Below are 19,643 nucleotides of genomic sequence, written 5' to 3'. Positions count from 1 at the left end.
GCCGAACGGACGGCACCTCCGTGTTCAACACACGTACGGAACGGAGATGTCTCCCACGCCTTGATCCAGCAAGGAGGAGGGAGAGGTTGAGGAAGAGAGTCCAACAGCAGCACGACGGCGTGGTGGTGATGGAGCTCGTGATTCTCCAGCAAGGCTTCGCCAAGCACTATGGAGGAGGAGGTGTAGGAGAAGGGAGGACTGCGCCAGGTTCAAGGGTGTGGCCGCCCTCCCACCCCTCCACTATTTATAGGTGGGGAGAGAGGGGGCCGACCCCCTTAGATCCCATCTAGGGTTGGGGGCGACGGCCAAGGGGGGGAGGAGTGCCTCCCAAGTCAAGTGGAGGCCCTCCCCCTTAGGGTTTCCCCTCTCCCATGCGCATGGGCCTTGGGGGGCTGGTGCCCTTGGCCCATTAAGGTTAGGGCGCCCCCCTACAACCCATGATGCTGTATTGGACATGGTGGAACATTTTCCGGACCTCCGGACCCCTCCGGAATCCTCCGGAACCTTCCGGAAGCTTCCCGGTACAATACCGAAAAAAACCAAACTTTTCCCGGAACCCGAACAACAACTTTCCATATATAAATCTTTACCTCCGGACCATTCCGGAACTCCTTGTGACATCCGGGATCTCATCCGGGACTCTGAACAACATTCGGTAATCACATACAAGTCTTCCTAATAACCCTAGCGTCATCGAACCTTAAGTGTGTAGACCCTATGGGTTCGGGAACCATGCAGACATGACCGAGACAACTCTCCGGCCAATAACCAACAGCGGGATCTGGATACCCATGTTGGCTCCCACATGTTCCACGATGATCTCATCGGATGAACCACGATGTCGAGGATTCAATCAATCCCATATTCAATTCCCTTTGTCCAGCGGTATTGTACTTGCCCGAGATTCGATCATCGGTATCCCGATACCTTGTTCAATCTCGTTACCGACAAGTCTCTTTACTCGTTCCGTAACACATCATCTCGTGATCAACTCCTTAGTCACATTGTGCACATTATGATGATGTCCTACCGAGTGGGCCCAGAGATACCTCTCCGTTACACGGAGTGACAAATCCCAGTCTCGATTCGTGCCAACCCAACAGACACTTTCGGAGATACCTGTAGTGAACCTTTATAGCCACCCAGTTACGTTCTGACGTTTGGCACACCCAAAGCACTCCTACGGTATCCGGGAGTTGCACAATCTCATGGTCTAAGGAAATGATACTTGGCATTAGAAAAGCTTTAGCATACGAACTACACGATCTTTGTGCTAGGCTTAGGATTGGGTCTTGTCCATCACATCATTCTCCTAATGATGTGATCCCGTTATCAATGACATCCAATGTCCATGGTCAGGAAACCGTAACCATCTTATTGATCAACGAGCTAGTCAACTAGAGGCTTACTAGGGACATGGTGTTGTCTATGTATCCACACATGTATCTGAGTTTCCTATCAATACAATTCTAGCATGGATAACAAACGGTTATCATGAACAATGAAATATAATAATAACCAATTTATTATTGCCTCTAGGGCATATTTCCAACAGTCTCCCACTTGCACTAGAGTCAATAATCTAGTTCACATCGCCATGTGATTAACACTCACAGGTCACATCACCATGTGACCAACATCCAAGAGTCTACTAGACTCAATGATCTAGTTCACATCACTATGTGATAAAAACTCAAAGAGTTCTGGGTTTGATCATGTTATTCTTGTGAGAGAGGTTGTAGTCAACGGTTCTTGCCATATTCAGATCCCTATGTATTTCGCAAAACTTTATATCGTAGATGCTGCTACCACGTTCCACTTGGAGCTATTCCAAATTAGGGCTCCATTATACATATCCGGTATCTCTACTCAGAGCTATCCGGATAGGTGTTAAGCTTGCATCGACGTAACTCTTTATGTCGAACTCTTTATCACCTCCATAACCGAGAAACATTTCCTTATTCCTCTAAGGATAATTTTGACTGCTATCTGGTGATCCACTCCTAGATCACCTTTGTACCCTCTTGCCAGACATGTGGCAAGGCACACATTAGGTGCGGTGCTTCAGCATGGCATACCGTATAGAGCCTATGAAAAAAGCATAGGGGACGACCTTCGTCCTTCCTCTTTCTTCTGCCGTGGTCAATCTTCGAGTCTTACTCAACTTCACACCTTACAACTCAGGTAAGAACCCCTTCTTTGACTGATCTATTTTGAACTCCTTCAAAAACATGTCAAGATGTGCATTCTTTGAAAGTATCATCAGGCGTTTTGATCTATCTCTATAGGTCTTGATGCCCAATATGTAAGCAGCTTTATCCAGGTCTTCCTTTGAAAAACACTCTTCAAACAACCGTTTATGCTTTCCAGAAATTCTACATCATTTTGAATCAACAATATGTCATCCACATATACTTATCAGAAATGTTGTAGTGCTCCCACTCACTTTCTTGTAAATACAAGTTTCTAACAAACATTGTATAAACCTAAAAGCTTTGATCACTCCATCAAAACATATATTCTGATTCCGAGATGCGCGCTCTAGTCCATAGAAGGATTGCTGGAGCCAGCATACCTTTTAGCATCCTTAGGATCGACAAAACCTTTTATTGTATCACATACAACTTTTCTTACGAAAACTGGTAAGAAAACTTGTTTTGACATCCATCTGTAAGATTTCATAATCGAAAAATACAGCTAATGCTAACATGATTCCAATGGACTTAAGCATCGCTACGGGTGAGAAATTCATCGTAGTCAACTCCTTGAACTTGTGAAAAGATTCTTTCCCATAAGTCGAGCTTCATAGACGGTAACATTACCGCCCACGTCCGTCTTCTTCTTAAAGATCCATTTATCTCAATAGCTTGCCGATCATCGGGCAAGTCCACCAAAGTCCATACTTTGTTCTGATATATGGATCCTATCTCGGATTTCATGGCTTCTAACCATTTGTCGGAATACGGGCCCACCATCACTTCTCCATAGCTCGTAGGTTCATTGTTGTCTAACAACATGATATCTAAGATAGGATTACCGTACCACTTAGGAGTAGTACATATCCTTGTCAACCTACGAGGTTCGATAGCAACTTGATCCGAAGCTTCATGATCACTATCATTAACTTCCTATTCAACAGATGTAGGTGCCACAGAAAACATCTTTCTATGTTGCATCACTCTCTGGTTGAAGTAAAGGTTCGACAACCTCATCAAGTTCTATCTTCCTCCCACTCAATTCTTTCGAGAGAAACTCCTTCTCGAGAAAGGACCCGTTCTTAGCGACAAACAATTTGCCCTCGGATCTGAGATAGAAGGTGTACCCAACTGTCACCTTTGGGTATCCTATGAAGATGTGTTTGTCCGCTTTGGGTTCGAGCTTCTCCGGCTGAAGCCCTAAGCATCGCATCCCCAAACATTAAGAAACGACAACTTTGGTTTCTTGCCAAACCAATGTTCATATGACGTCGTCTCAACGGACTTAGATGGTGTCCTATCTAAAGTGAATGCAACTGTCTTTAACGCATAACCTCAAAATGAAAACGGTAGATTGGTAAGAGACATCATAGATCGCACCATATCTCATAGGGTTCGATTACGACGTTCGGACACACCATAACCCAGTGGTGTTCTAGGTGGCTTCAACTGTGAAACAATTCCACAATGTCTTAAGTGATTGCCAAACTCATAACTCAGAAAATCCCCTTTTGATCAGATCGTAGGAACATGATCTTATTGTTATGATGATTCTTAACTTCACTCTGAAATCGCTTGAACTTTTCAAACGTTTTCAGACTTGTGCTTCATTAAGTAAATATACCTATATCTACTCAAATCATCAGTGAAGATGAGAAAATAGCGATATCCACCACACGCTTCAATTCTCATTGGATCACACGCATCAGCATGTATGATTTCCAGCAAGTCACTTGCCCGTTTCATTGTACCTGAAAACGGGGTCTTAGTCATCCTGCCCATGAGGCATGGCTTGCATGTGTCAAGCGATTCAAAATCAAGTGACTCCAAACATCCATCGACATGGAGTTTCTTCATGTATCTTACGCCAATATGACCTAAGAGGCAGTGCCACAAGAAAGTGGTACTATCTACATCTTTTGGCGTGAACATGTGTATTACTACGACCGAGATTCAATGAACCATTCACATAGGGTGCATGACCATGAAAGGTATCATTCATGTAAACAGAATAACCATTATTCTCTAACTTAAATGAATGACCGTATTGCAATGAACATGATCTAATCATATTCATGCTCAACGTAGACACCTGATAACATTTATCTAGGTTCAATACTAATCCCGAAGGCAGATGGAGCGTGCGATGGTGATCTCAACAACTTTGGAAACACTTCCAACACACATCGTCACCTCACCCTTAGCCAGTCTCCGTTTAGTATGTAGATTTTGCTTCAAGTCACCAATAATAGCAACTGAACCGGTATCCAATACCCCGGTGCTACCAGGAGTACTAGTGAGGTACACATTAATAACACATATATACTTTGTTGAAGTTGCCAGCCTTCTTATCTACCATGCATTTGGGGTAATTCCGCTACCAGTGACCGTTCCCCTTATAATAGAAGCACTTAGTCTCGGGTTTGGGTTCAACCTTGGGATCCTTCACTGGAGCAGCAACTGTTTTGCCATCCATGAAGTTTCCCTTCTAGCCCTTGCCCTTCCTGAAACCAGTGGTCTTGTTAAACCGTCAACACTTGATGCTCCTTCTTGATTTCTACCTTTTGCGGTCTTAAGCACCACGAACAGCTCCGGGATCAACTCCATCCCTTGCATGTCATAGTTCATCACGAAGATCTAGTAGCTTAGTGATAGTGGCTAGAGAACTCTATCAATCACTATCTTATCTGGAAGTTTAACTCCCACTTGATTTAAGTGATTGTAGCACCCAGACATTCTGAGCACATGCTCACTAACTGAGCTGTTCTCCTCCATCTTGTTGGCAAAAGAACTTGTCAGAGGTCTCACACCTCTCAACACAGGCATGAGCCTGAAATCCCAATTTCAGCTCTTGGAACATCTCATATGTTCTATGGCGTTCAAAACGTCATTGGAATCCCGATTCTAAGCCGTAAAGTATGGTGCACTAAACTATCAGGTAGTCATCAGAATGTGTCTGTCAGGTGTTCACAACATCCATAGACGCGTTGTAGGGGTTTGCACATCGAGTGGTGCATCAAAGACGTAAGCCTTCTGTGTAGCAGTGAGGACACTCCTCGGACTACGGACCTAGTCCGCATCATTGCTTACAATATCTTTCAACCTAATCTTTCTCTAGGAATGTATTAAAACAGGGAGCTACAACGTGAGCTATTTATCTACAACATATTTGCGAAGACAATTTAGACTATGTTCATGATAATTGAGTTCATCTAATCAAATTAATTTAATGAACTCCCACTTAGATAGACATCCCTCTAGTCATCTAAGTGAAACATGATCTGAATCGACTAGGCCGTGTCCGATCATCACCTGAGACAGACTAGTCATCAACGGTGAACATCTCATGTTGATCGTATCTTCTATACAACTCATGTTCGACCTTTCGGTCTTCCGTGTTCCGAGGCCATGTCTATACATGCTAGGCTCGTCAAGTCAACCTAAGTGTTTCGCATGTGTCCCGAGGACATGTCTGTACATGCTAGGCTCGTCAACACCCATTGTATTCGAACGTTAGAATCTATCACACCCGATCATCACGTGGTGCTTCGAAACAACGAACCTTCGCAACGGTGCACAGTTAGGGGGAACACTTTTCTTGAAATTTTAGAGAGGGATCATCTTATTTAAGCTACCGTCATTCTAAGCAAATAAGATGTAAAACATGATAAACATCACATGCAATCAAATAGTGACATGATATGGCCAATATCATTTTGCTCCTTTTGATCTCCATCTTCGGGGCTCCATGATCATCATTGTCACCGGCATGACACCATGATCTCCATCATCATGATCTCCATCATCGTGTCTTCTTGAAGTTGTCTCGTCATCTATTACTTCTACTACTATGGCTAACGCTTTAGCAATAAAGTAAAGTAATTACATGACGTTTATGTTGACACGCAGGTCATAAATAAATTAAGACAACTCCTATGGCTCCTGACGGTTGTCATACTCATCGACATGCAAGTCGTGATTCCTATTACAAGAACATGATCAATCTCATTCATCACATATATCATTCATCACATCCTTTTGGCCATATCACATCACAAGGCATATGCTGCAAAAACAAGTTAGACGTCCTCTAATTATTGTTGCAAGTTTTTACGTGGCTGCTATAGGTTCTAGCAAGAACGTTTCTTACCTACGCGAAAACCACAACGTGATATGCCAATTTCTATTTACCCTTCATAAGGACTCTTTTCATTGAATCCGGTCTGACTAAAGTGGGAAAGACAGACACCCGCTAGCCACCTTATGCAACTAGTGCATGTCAGTCGGTGGAACCAGTCTCACATAAGCGTACGTGTAAGGTCGGTCCAGGCCGCTTCATCCCACGATGCCGCTGAATCAAGATAAGACTAGTAACGGCAAGTAAATTGACAATATCGACACCAACAACTGCTTTGTGTTCTACTCGTGCATAGAAACTACACATAGACCTAGCTCATGATGCCACTGTTGGGGATCGTAGCAGAAATTTAAAATTTTCTACGCATCACCAAGATCAATCTATGGAGTAATCTAGAAACGAGGGGAAGGAGAGTGCATCTACATACCCTTGTAGATCGCTAAGCGGAAGCGTTCAAGTGAACGGGGTTGATGGAGTCGTACTCATCGTGATCCAAATCACCGATGATCCTAGCGCCGAACGGACGGCACCTCCGCGTTCAACACACGTATGGAACGGAGACGTCTCCCACGCCTTGATCCAGCAAGGAGGAGGGAGAGGTTGAGGAAGAGAGTCCAACAGCAGCATGACGGCGTGGTGGTGATGGAGCTCGTGGTTCTCCAGCAGGGCTTCGCCAAGCACTATGGAGGAGGAGGTGTAGGAGGAGGGAGGGCTGCGCCAGGTTCAAGGGTGTGGCCGCCCTCCCACCCCTCCACTATTTATAGGTGGGGAGAGAGGGGGCCAGCCCCCTTAGATCCCATCTAGGGTTGGGGGCGGCGGCCAAGGGGGGGGGAGGAATGCCTCCCAAGTCAAGTGGAGGCCATCCCCCTTAGGGTTTCCCCTCTCCCATGCGCATGGGCCTTGGGGGGGGGCTGGTGCCCTTGGCCCATTAAGGTTAGGGCGCCCCCTACAGCCCATGCTGCTGTATTGGACGTGGTGGAACATTTTCCAGACCTCCGGACCCCTCCGGAATCCTCCGGAACCTTCCGGAAGCTTCCCGGTACAATACCGGAAAAAACCGAACTTTTCCTGGAACCCGAACAACAACTTTCCATATATAAATCTTTACCTCCGGACCATTCCGGAACTCCTCGTGACGTCCGGGATCTCATCCGGGACTCCGAACAACATTCGATAATCACATACAAGTCTTCCTAATAACCCTAGCGTCATCGAACCTTAAGTGTGTAGACCCTACGGGTTCGGGAACCATGCAGACATGACCGAGACAACTCTCCGGCCAATAACCAACAGCTGGATCTGGATACCCATGTTGGCTCCCACATGTTCCACGATGATCTCATCGGATGAACCACGATGTCGAGGATTCAATCAATCTCGTATTCAATTCCCCTTGTCCAGCGGTATTGTACTTGCCCGAGATTCGATCGTCGGTATCCCGATACCTTGTTCAATCTCGTTACCGGCAAGTCTCTTTACTCGTTCCGTAACACATCATCCCGTGATCAACTCCTTGGTCACATTATGCACATTATGATGATGTCCTACCGAGTGGGCCCAGAGATACCTCTCCGTTACACGGAGTGACAAATCCCAGTCTCGATTCGTGCCAGCCCAACAGACACTTTCGGAGATACCTGTAGTGAACCTTTATAGCCACCCAGTTACGTTGTGACGTTTGGCACACCCAAAGCACTCCTACGGTATCCGGGAGTTGCACAATCTCATGGTCTAAGGAAATGATACTTGACATTAGAAAAGCTTTAGCATACGAACTACACGATCTTTGTGCTAGGCATAGGATTGGGTCTTGTCCATCACATCATTCTTCTAATGATGTGATCCCGTTATCAACGACATCCAATGTCCATGGTCAGGAAACCGTAACCATCTTATTGATCAACGAGCTAGTCAGCTAGAGGCTTACTAGGGACATGGTGTTGTCTATGTATCCACACATGTATCTGAGTTTTCTATCAATACAATTCTAGCATGGATAACAAACGGTTATCATGAACAATGAAATATAATAATAACCAATTTATTATTGCCTCTAGGGCATATTTCCAACACGCGGCCCCTCTTTCCCTCTCTCTCTCTCCCTCTCTTTCCTTTCCCCTTCTCTCTTCCTAGTTGGACTAGGAAAGGGGAGTCCTACTCCTACTAGGAGGAGGACTCCCCCCTCCTTGGCGCGCCCCAAGGGCCGGTCGGCCTCTTCCCCTTGCTCCTTTATATACAGGGGTAGGGGGGCACCTCTAGACACACAAGTTGATCTTCGTGATCGTTCTCTTAGCCGTGTGCGGTGCCCCCCTCCACCATAATCCTCGATAATATTGTAGCGGTGCTTAGGCGAAGCCCTGCGACGGTAGAACATCAAGATCGTCACCACGCCGTCGTGCTGACGGAACTCTTCCCCGACACTTTGCTGGATCGAAGTCCGGGGATTGTCATCGAGCTGAATGTGTGCTAGAACTCGGAGGTGTCGTAGTTTCGGTGCTTGATCGGTCGAGCCATGAAGACGTATGACTACATCAACCGCGTTGTGCTAACGCTTCCGCTTCCGGTCTACGAGGGTACGTAGACAACACTCTCCCCTCTTGTTGCTATGCATCACTATGATCTTGCGTGTGCGTAGGATTTTTTTTGAAATTACTATGTTCCCTAACAGGATTGACCTTGTCAATGAAAATTGGGAGGTCTTTCTGCATGTGCCCCTAAGGACCAGCTCAGTTGTTGTTGTTGAACCCTTGAATCGATTCAAAGGGCTTGACACCAAATATTGTTGTCGTTGTGCATGACAAGAAACTCTAACCTCGTCACCTAAGGAGACGACATAAATCTACACCAGAGGTCTGTCGACTCCATCCTAACGAACAAACTTGAGATGGATCAAAGGCAGGAAACCATCTCGAAGATGAAGCACTGCCCCAGTGAGGACTGAAAAACCCTAACCTGAATTAATAGCCGAAGTCGCACTGGGATTCACTTCCCTGCCACCGACTGCCGGAGTGGCATCTAGAGGGGATGTGAATCCACAGGCTAGTCGGAGAAGCCTGGAAGGAACGAGATCTTCACCCTAGCCGCCGACCGCCGTTGAGAGGAAGAAAGATGACATCGATTTCACAAGAATTTATGTATAATTAATCTTTGTAAGGTTGTTTTATAAGGGTTGACCAACTTTGATACATGGTCTTTTTTTTCTTTCTAAATATATATATGTTTGCTGCATCATGATTTAACGGAAACACCCCACACATGTTTTTTAGAATGTAGTACTCCCTTCGTTTGGAATTACTTGTCGCAGAAATGGATGTATCTAGACGTATTTTATTTCTAGATACATTCATATCCGAGACAAGTAATTCCAAATGGAGGGAGTATATGTCACACACATGTTGAGAGAAATGTATATCCGCGATATTAATATGTTCCCCTTGTCGGAAAAATGTTTGAGAGAAATGATTACTATCTGAATACATCTATCCGCAAAAAAGAAAAAGAAAAACAACTGAATATCGTCGCGGGTTCTGGGCATTGGCGCTGGGCCACAGCCCATTTTCTCGGGTTACTCCTATAAACGCCGTCGGCTCGTCCCGAGACGAACGGCGCCTGCTTTCCATTCCACCTGGGGCTCGGGCGCGACCAACGACGGACGAGCAGCAACAATGCTCCGCCTCTCCCGCTTCCTCCCCTCCACCTCCAGGTCAGCTGCCGCGAAACCCTAAACCTCCCCTCCCCCTCCCCCTCCCCGTCTCCGCTCGGCGCGACCCCGCCTCGGGCGCGCGCCAAATGGGAGACCCTAGCCGCCGCCGCCGCCGCCGCCGTACCATTTCCCTGTCCCCGTGTCCCGATTTCGAGGGTTGGTGTGCTTGCTGAAGCGAATCAGCCCCTCGACCGAGTCCGTGAGCGCGCGTGCTCGGTCGATTCGGGGGATTTCGTTCGGGATTTTATTTTGCATAAATTTGGCTGGGGGGTTTTCTTAGGGTTTAAGAGTTGACTTGTGGTAAGAGCGCGGAGTTGGTTACCTGTCGATTTCTCCGCCCTTTAAATTTCTGCAGAATATGGCCATGTTGTTTCTAGGCGTAGATTTTGATGCTATTTGCGCTCTGACTGTTTCATTTGCTGGAGAACACAATCATCCTAGTCATACTGTTAGGATCAAATTTGGTCATCATAGTAGCTATATGTTCATATGTTAATCAGTGCTCGAAGTGCATAAATGTGTATGGATACAATGACCAACTAAGACAGTAAATTGTTAGTGCCAATTTTAATAGTTTGATGTGCCCTAGTTATTGCACATCTAAGTGACCCAATCAAACACAAAAAGGAAAATAAAAATAATAAAGAGAAACAGTTTTGCTAAAGCACATCTAGATGTGCCATAAGTATTGCACATCTAAGTCCCATATCATATCATTGATCTTACGTTGAGATTCATGTGGATATTTTCTTTTTCTTTTTTTCTTTTCCTCTTTGTGCTTGATTCACTCACTTAGATGTGCAATAACTAGAGCACATCTAGATGTGCCCTAGACACACCCAGAAAGAAAATACCCACACGAATCTCCGTGCAATATCAGTGATATAGGACTTAGATGTGCAATACTTAGGGCACATCTAGATGTGCTTTAGCAAAACATAATTTGATACTACCAGGATCTCATTGTTGTTTCAACTTGATGCTGCTTGCCACGCCCTTGTAAAAATGATGACACCACTGAAATTAGCAATTTGTTGTCACCTGATCAATTTTAATCTTGTTCAGTTTTTCCTTCTGTTTGACATGCTTTGTGATTTCTCTTGTATTTATGTACAGACACAGAGGGTCTCATCTTAAATATTATGTTTTCTGTTTGTATGCCCTATGTGATTTCTCTTGTATTTATGTGATTTATCTTGTATTTATGGTCTGTTGGTTTGTATAATGTGCGCTTTGACTTAATTTGGCCCTCCACATGTAAGGTTTGATGTACGTTCCTTGTACAACATATTGTTCATAACTACAAAATCATGATTGTAGCAAAAATACTTCCAGATATTATCACATAACCTATCTATAGCTGTACTGATTATTGGTAAAAAATATTGTGAAGTTTGAATATTGAAAAGCATGTCTGACTTATAGAATTAAACAGATGGATCATTACCCAACCTTTAAATTAGAGACTCAAGTAGTTCTTTGTTGTAATATCGTTCTGCAGTTTTTCGACCAGTTGCAATGGGTGTACAATAAGTTTTTCTTTGTCCTTTTCAGGGGAGTCACTGACCTAAAAGATGTTCTCTGGAGCGGTTCGTTGACATTCAAGCATGCGCTTTCAACTTCAGCTGCAAATGTTGATGGTACAGCCTTAGTTTATATACTTATTCTTACACAGCCCGCTGCATGCTTCATTCGCTAACTGCAAGAACATCTTTATCTGCAGAGAATGCATCTGTTAAAAAGTATGCGAGCTACACTGTGTTCAAGGGAAAGGCTGCACTTTCTATAAGTCCTATCCTTCCTTTATTCACCAAAGTCGAAGTATGTTTACTTTTATATCTTTGTGTTCCACGTCTAAGCTTCTAGCAAGCAATGCCTTCCAATATATATGATTTTTTGTATGTTATCAGTCTGGAGGATCTCGAGTGGACAGGAATGGGTCAGTAATGTTGACCTTTTTCCCGGCAGTTGGACAAAGGAAGTACGACTATACAAAGAAACAGGTAAAATATTTTCTTGTGTATTTGGTATTTCCTAGTGGTAGAAACTGGTCATAAGCAGGTCAATTCCTAGTCATAGCCCATTTTATCCATATTCTTGCCATGAACTCCAGACCAAATCATTACTGTGACCAGTATTCATATCTAAAGTATACATGACCATTGCTAGTACTGTTATTACTTTATGTTGGATATAAACTCCACTAAAAAATTATGAAGTGTGCACTTTTTAGTAAGCCATAACAAATGGAAGCGAACTTGCAGGATGTTTGCTACAATTAAAGAATGAAATTAATAGTTGCGTTTGGCATGAATTAGCTATGCACACAACAATAGTCAAGAGGGAAGGAAGGTTCATCCTGCATTTAGTTCAACCATTAAAGGATCATCTGTAGTTTGTACTCCCTTTTTTTTTTCTGTTGTTGGTCATAGGCTCAGCTGGCAGCGAAGACCAAAAGTATCTTGATATTTCTCTTTGTAACAACCGCACTGTTTTCTTTTGCTTTTAAGTTCCTCTTTGTAAATTTGTTTTTGTACGTACAACATAGGAATACATTGTCTAAAACTCGATACTGCATTGGGCTTTATGGATCTGGAACATTTGTTTTACAGCTCTTTGCTCTGTCACCTACTGAAGTTGGGAGCTTGATAAGTCTTGGGCCTGCTGAATCATGTGAATTTTTCCATGATCCTTCCATGAAATCAAGGTTTGTGATAGTATTGTGCAAAGAATAAAAAGTTACATACATATACTTTGTGCTTTTAGTTTTAGCCTTCTAACTACACCAACATTTCACCAGTCATGAAGGCCAAGTGAAAAAATCTTTGTCAATCACTCCTCTTGGCAGTGACAATGGATACTTTGTTAACATAAGTAAGTGACTTATGGATCGTATCGCCTTTCTAAGTTCTAATGTACCTTATTTATTATTTTCGATAGTAATTGATTTCGCCCTCCCCCCAAACGCACACATCATTTTTGGGATGTCCAATCTCTGTCTTCTACATGAACCTAGCAAGGAGTGGACTAAAAATCATTTTATTAACTGAACATAATGTCATAATTATCCATGTCAAGGCCTTAGCATTTTCAGAGTTGCGAAGAAATTGTTCTCTTCATCACATGAGTCTGTTTTATTTTCTGAAAGGATGCATTCAGCATGCCTTAGATGACTTAAAAGGCTTTGTGCCTGCCTATGGCTACTTGATATTTGTACTTTTGTAGATGACACAATACTCAAGCTGTGCCATCTGTCCGCCATAGCCTAAATCTAGAATACTCAACTTGTGAATTATATTGGTCCTGCCCACGTGCTCAAGTACAATCTCCTGCATTAATTTGACTTCCGAGGGATTTTATCTCTGAATCTTAAAACAACTGCCTGATAAAAGGGAATGATTCTGCTCTATAGTTATCCTATTCACCATATTTATTCAGCACACTGTACAGAGCTATTATATTTTCTTTGTCCACTACTATCTCTGTATGTTTGTGTTATTCTGCTAGCTTCCTTTTCTTGTGTTGTCATTGAATGATTTTGGCAAGAGATACATGACAATCTTCTTTTCAGCTGTTCTGAATAATGTGCAGAAGACCAACGAACGCCTTTCAGTCCCTGTAACAAAAGCTGAATTTGCAGTTATGCGCACGGCATTGAGTGTAAGTTTCCATGTTGCCATTCTCATCTATTGATGCAGAAGTTTATTACCAGGTTATCCTGACTACCCTAATTCCCGCTGATAATTGAATCGACAGATTTAGTCCAACTAACTGACATGCTGGCAATGCATAACTAACAATAGTAGGTTTGGTGTACTTGAACTTTTATCATAGCTCTATTTCACCGCATTCCGTTTTATAGCATTAGGTTTGTGTCATACTGCATGGATTCATTCTCTTCCACAAAGTTGCTTGGGTCATTGGCCCCTGGTGCTCATATTTGCTTTTCTATTTACGCGATTTTCAAGTATATCATTGTAACTACTAGTGATGACTCATGAGTCATAACAAGCAAATTCAGGCTGTTGCCAACAAATTTTGTGTTGTTGCTTCTCTATGATTACGTTACATGTACATTGATGTCTTTTGACTACTCGCTATATGTATGCATTTGTGCAGTTTGCATTGCCGCACATCATGGGTTGGGACCAGGCCCTATCGACTCACCCTCAAAGCACCTCGACCTCAGCTAGCAAGCCTAGGTTCGAGCGGCCAAATCCAGCTTCGGAGTGGGACAGGTGAAGCTTTCCCCCTAGCAGCAGATAGCCGGAGGGCTCTAAACACCGCCACAGGTCGCCACTGAATGTGTGGAGGTGTGGGATGTTGAACTGTGTTTCTTTTCTGATCAAACTAGGGAACTCTCAGATTTTATGGTACCCAAGGAGATTGAAGTTAGGATGAAAAGCACCATGAAACCTCTTGTGTCTGTTCAGTGCACGTATAGATTCATGGCGAATGTCTATTCTAGATTAAGCTATAACTTGCGTTTGATGTCCTCAGTGGCTGTTCAATCCTGTGGACTGTGTGTGATTCAAATGTCTGGATGCTTGGGAGTCATTTGAATATATCACAAATCTGCCACAAACCGGAGTGCGCTACAGCAACCATTGCCTTTGACGCACATAAAAGGAAAATAAGAATTGACAACTTAAGATTTATTTGACTTCAGCTCCACTTGAACAACCAACGAACAAGATTCCACATATTCCTCTTAACAAAACACTATACACAGGGGCTATGGGGCGATGAGGTAGTGCCTTCGAACACATGCTCTTTCAAATATCTAGACTACAGATGCTACAACAGCGATAAGATGATGTCGATCAGATTCACAAAAATTTATCTGATGTCTTGGGAGGACCAAGCAGGTGCAAAGAACCACAAAGAACCAGGACAGGCTACACACAAAGAATTGGTTACAATCCAGCGGAGACCAACCCATGCAGTGTAATGATCCCAGACACGACGTTTTTGTCATCGACGACAGGCAGGAACTGCACAGGTGAAGGGGGCGACTCCATCTTCTCCATGGCTTCAACGGCCATTGCATCCGCGGTGATTGTCCTTGGGTTCCTGAAAGAGGTCAAGCAGGCCTGTTAGTGAAGGGGGCTCTAGATCATATCAAGCATACCAACAGAACACATGCAAAAGAACAGAAGGAAATTGGTTTGGGTTGATTCAGTTTTATAACAAGATGATGCCACATTCTTCAAAGCTACTTCTAACTTATGCTATTTGTACTCTGGATCTTGAGGGGAACTTAATAAAGTGACCAAAATGCGCTTGAGAAACAGAGCGCACAGTGCGGGGTCATTGAGATCTGAATGTGGCTAGCCAGTAGCATGTTGTCATGAACCACAAATCCCAGGGCATAACAAGAGTTACACTGAATAACCAATGCACCAGGCATGCGCTCACTCACTAGCAGCTGGGCAAATCACCATCTCCTCAGTGACAGCTCAAAACACCCTACCAGGTGATCACTACAGGCAAATGGCATGCTGTTGCCTCTCACATCCACAGAATCAGCACTGCCCTCATGGGAGCTGTGGTCCTTTATTGGGACATGACAAGAACAGGTCAAGGACTGACAACAATACTCTCTGTTACCAGATCTTGTTGCACCACAGGACAACCACAGGACAATTACGAGGAGTACGTTATTGAGCTATCAAGATCCTATCTGGGGCATCAGACCACTTTAACTAAGAAAATAAGGAACATTACTAGGTGGAAGACAACCATTGCATGCAGAAAGTTTAGTTGTTGAAGACCAAAGATTCAACTAGAATGACCAGTGAACAGAATAACTGAAATTAACTCTGAACAAAGGAAACTGGACTTTTAACAGAACACTCAGTAGCCAGTCCTCATCATGAACTGACAGAATATTCATACGAGTAATTTAAGTATATATTGTAAGAAATGACACATTAGGTTTAGGGTACATGATAAAATTTACTCCCTCCGATCCTAACCTTAGTTCAAAACTGCGACACTTATTATGGACCGGAGGGCCTAGCATATACTCCCTCCAGCCCAAAATAAGTGTCTCAACTTTAGCACAACTTTGTACTAAAGAAGTTAGTACAAAGTTGAGACACTTATTTTGGGACGGAGGGAGTATTTCCTTTGATTCTAAAAAGAAACACTTGTTAAACGGCGAGGAAAGAAACAAAAGTCTCTTTTCATGACCGGTTTTATTTTTAACACTTGTGCTTAACTTCATCTTGTTTCAAAAGGCTCTTTATGCCAAAGAAGGATGATATCTTTGTTGAACGATGCCAGCCATGTTATTACCCAGTTTACCATTTTCAGAGTATTATTCCAGATAGTTTTCCAAATCCTGGCTCTACTAGAAAAGATAACGGCATACATAAAGACTGAGCAGAGACAAACCTGTTGCACATCTCTCCAACTGTTAGACTGAAAATAGCTGGCCCGCTTGCCTTGAGTGTACGCCGGAGGTCTCCGTCGGTGAAAGTTCCAATCAAATGATACTCATCATCAACCACAAGAAGACAGCCACAACCTTTACTAGTGAGCTCAGTAAGTTGATCCATTATCATATCTCCCTCCTTGCACAATGGAAGCTCATTTTGTTTCTTCATGACATCCTTAACCTGCAGGGCAGTTTTGCAGGTTATGATTTTGACACACTATTACCTGAAGAACATTCCACATGCACAAGAAAAGAACCAATTGTTTTAATTAAAGGATAACGTAATTTCTCATGGTTACAAGATGCAAGTATTTCACATTGTATGACCATATTATTATCTGTTCTCGTTTCTGGCCAAAAAAGTACGAATTTAGGTAAAACTCAACATGGTGCTGATAGTTTTCCAAACTCTGTATGAATATATAGATCAGTTAAATGAGTTTTAATACAATGACATAAATCAGTTAGAGAAAATGATGTAGGCTTGCTTTAAATTGTGTAACCATACTACTAAACAAGAAAGGCAAAAACATGCATCCATCTGTTTAGCATGATTGTATTGTTATGCAAAATATGTGCCAAAGTATTTTTGTTATCTGATGAACACAAGGGAAAAGCGACCTATCAACAGCAGACCACATTGCTATAATTCCAAGAGGTGTCATAAAAAAAAAGAGAAGGTGACAAGAAACAGCAACAGAAACAAGATGTTGAATGGATAGTGACACAATCGTGAAAACATAACGAGCATGTGCCGCATCATGTGTACAGCATTTCAAGTTGGGGAAATGATGCATGTTTTCTCTCATTTTTAACCATACTACTAAACAACACAAGTAAAAGCATGCATTCATCTAAGCAAGTTTCTATTACGAAGTATCTATGCTGTTGCATGAGCACAAGGCGAAAAGAACTTATCAACAGCAGACCACATCGTTATAACCCCACGACGTCTCATGAAAGAGATAGTGACAAGTATATATAATCACAAATAGAAACAAAAAGTTGGTTGGATAGTGGCAAAATTGGCAAATCATGCCGTATCATGTGTACACCATTTCACCTGAGGAAATTATACAAAGAAGGCCACCGACACGCAATGCATCAAGTACAAATTAGTAATTGTATAAGATCTGATTTTAGATCCGATGTCCCATTGGGTGGCTGCACACGGAATTGCCAAAAACTGATAATAATGTTCATAATGCAGGATAGCTTGCTGATGAAGGAAGGTATACCTTGAAGATGAGGGTCTTTCCGATCTTTCCGGCGGGGTGGTTTGACGCGTACTGGTCCCTGGTGAGGCGGCGCGCCTCCATGATGGCGGCGACGACGGTGTCGCCGAAGACCATCTGTATGGCGGTGGAGGTGACGGGCGCGAGGCCGAAGGGGCAGACCTCCCCCTGCAGCGGGAGGTGCACGTTGAGGTCGCAGGCGGCGGCGAGCGGGCAGTCGGCGCCGGAGGCCGCGGAGGTGAGGGAGATGAGCTTGGCGCCCTTGGCGCGCGCGCAGGGCGCGAGCGCGAGCAGCTCGTCGGAGGCGCCGGACTTGGAGAGCAGCACGAGGACGTCCCCGGGGAAGACGGAGCCGATGTCGCCGTGGAGCGCGTCGACGGGGGAGAGGAACCCGGCGCGCGCGAAGCCGAGGGAGGCGAGCGTCTGCGCCAGCTTGCGGGCCACGATGCCGGACTTGCCGACGCCGGTGAAGAAGACGGCCCCGGGCGCGTCCAGCAGCGCCTGCGCGAACGCCGCCGCCTGCGGCATGTCGAGCCGGTCGAAGAAGTGGTCGAGGTGGCGGCGCTGCGCGTCGAAGAGCGCGGCCAGGTCCGACGCCGCCACCGTCGCCCGCGTCCCCTCCGGCGGCAGCGGCGCGCATTCCGCCGGGGAGAGCACCGGGAGCGAGCCCATGACGCCGCGCGCGGAGGGTGCTCGCGGAAATGCCGCGGCGGCGAGGGGGCGGGAGCAGCAGGATGGGCTCTCTCTGCGGTGAAACGGGCGCCGCGGGAGAGAGGGGTGTGCGGGTGTGTGTCGTTTGCGCGTCCCCGCGGCGATCTGGAGCTAATGGAGGAAGTGCGCTACGAGCTGATTAATTAGGGGATTTTGACGCGGATAGATTTGTGGTGCGCTCTGGCGGTTTGCATGATTGCATCAGCGCTGCCTGTGGCATTGACGGATGCCGGTAGGACGGGGATGGTCGCGCGGTGATTGAGGATGGCAGGGGGTGGCCAACTCGGTGTCGAGACTGCGGATAGATCGACCGACACGTCGAGCAAAGTGTGGGTTTACGGCCCGAGATCGCGACCCACGTGCTCTCATTCGCAGGCTCGTCACGTCGCAGAAGAGCGTGGGACCAATCAATTCAGGAGGTGTTTTCGCGTATATATATGAGCGCTTACGTCTGTATCATGTTCAAAAGAAAAAGAAGAGTTTGGGACCCATCAATTCTAGTAGCATATGCAAAGGTATCCAGACAATAAAATACATCCCTCCAAGATGCAAGGCCAGCAAAAATGATGGGCCCTGGTTGCTCATGATAGATTTTATCAAGGACTTTGTGTAAAAATAAATCGTCGATGTCTCCACATGTCACATATTGCCCGTGTCTTTAGCGAGGAAAAGAAGTTAGAAATGGAGATACCAATGTTAGAGCATCTCCAACAGTTGATGTACAAGCCAATGCTTAAAAATTATTTTAGGGCAGCAGAGATAAGGTATTTGGAGACCAAACAAAATTCTACCGTAAAACTAGTGCCCTGAAATTTTGTCATTTTTCAGCTATCAAACATTTTAAAGTTTATTCGACCCAATAAACACAAGAATAATAATATCAAACTCATGTCAAATTAATCCAAAACAAATAAAACACATCCATTACATAATTAATACATAGTTCATCAGTCCACAAGCTCAAATTCAACATGCTTGTTCATCAAACATAACACAAAATTCATCGCTCATGATATGAAACATAGATGGACCATCCGAGCTATATGAAAGTTGAGCTATTCGAGTTGATCACCCCCCGCCCTCCCCAGCTGTATGAAGAAGTGTGCAACAGTCAAATTTTCTTTGTTCAACCTATATATAACTAGTGTGTATGCACGAATGCACGTGCAATGCACGTCTTAACAGTATGGTGTGATTCCACAAAAAAATACTTTGAAAA

At 44.3% G+C, this 19,643-nt stretch overlaps 2 protein-coding genes across 2 annotated transcripts; one reads left to right on the top strand and one right to left on the bottom strand.

Annotated features, from left to right (window-relative positions):
* The first annotated feature begins 9,893 nt into the window (after positions 1-9,893).
* On the top strand, positions 9,894-14,535 carry ATWHY2 (WHIRLY 2). The gene is made up of 8 exons (XM_048681353.2): positions 9,894-10,036; positions 11,591-11,676; positions 11,760-11,857; positions 11,947-12,039; positions 12,649-12,743; positions 12,837-12,910; positions 13,608-13,696; positions 14,156-14,535. The coding sequence occupies exons 1-8, from the start codon at positions 9,999-10,001 to the stop codon at positions 14,276-14,278; spliced, it is 696 nt and encodes a 231-aa protein (XP_048537310.1). The 5' UTR covers positions 9,894-9,998; the 3' UTR covers positions 14,279-14,535.
* A 141-nt stretch (positions 14,536-14,676) lies between these two features.
* SETH3 (Sugar isomerase (SIS) family protein) lies at positions 14,677-18,706 on the bottom strand. The gene is made up of 3 exons (XM_048681352.2): positions 17,717-18,706; positions 16,436-16,659; positions 14,677-15,109 (listed from the first exon to the last, which is right to left on the bottom strand). Exons 1-3 carry the CDS (start codon positions 18,383-18,385, stop codon positions 14,953-14,955), a joined length of 1,050 nt encoding a protein of 349 aa, XP_048537309.1. The 5' UTR covers positions 18,386-18,706; the 3' UTR covers positions 14,677-14,952.
* Positions 18,707-19,643: the final 937 nt, after the last annotated feature.

Source organism: Triticum urartu, chromosome 6A (assembly GCF_056163025.1).
Source record: "Triticum urartu cultivar PI428250 chromosome 6A, HENAU_Tu73, whole genome shotgun sequence".
Classification (NCBI taxonomy): Eukaryota; Viridiplantae; Streptophyta; class Magnoliopsida; order Poales; family Poaceae; genus Triticum; species Triticum urartu.
This window is presented reverse-complemented; position numbering and strand designations above follow the sequence as displayed.

Bases quoted from the DNA above. Each gene is read 5' to 3' on its own strand.
- ATWHY2 (XM_048681353.2), top strand. From the start codon at position 9,999: ATGCTCCGCCTCTCCCGCTTCCTCCCCTCCACCTCCAG. The intron at 11,677-11,759 runs GTACAGCCTTAG...CTTTATCTGCAG, and splicing joins TTCAGCTGCAAATGTTGATG to AGAATGCATCTGTTAAAAAG. The intron at 11,858-11,946 runs GTATGTTTACTT...GTATGTTATCAG, and splicing joins CTTTATTCACCAAAGTCGAA to TCTGGAGGATCTCGAGTGGA.
- SETH3 (XM_048681352.2), bottom strand. From the start codon at position 18,385: ATGGGCTCGCTCCCGGTGCTCTCCCCGGCGGAATGCGCGCCGCTGCCG. The intron at 16,660-17,716 runs GTATACCTTCCT...ACTGCCCTGCAG, and splicing joins GAAAGACCCTCATCTTCAAG to GTTAAGGATGTCATGAAGAA. The intron at 15,110-16,435 runs GTTTGTCTCTGC...GACCTCTTTCAG, and splicing joins GTTGGAGAGATGTGCAACAG to GAACCCAAGGACAATCACCG.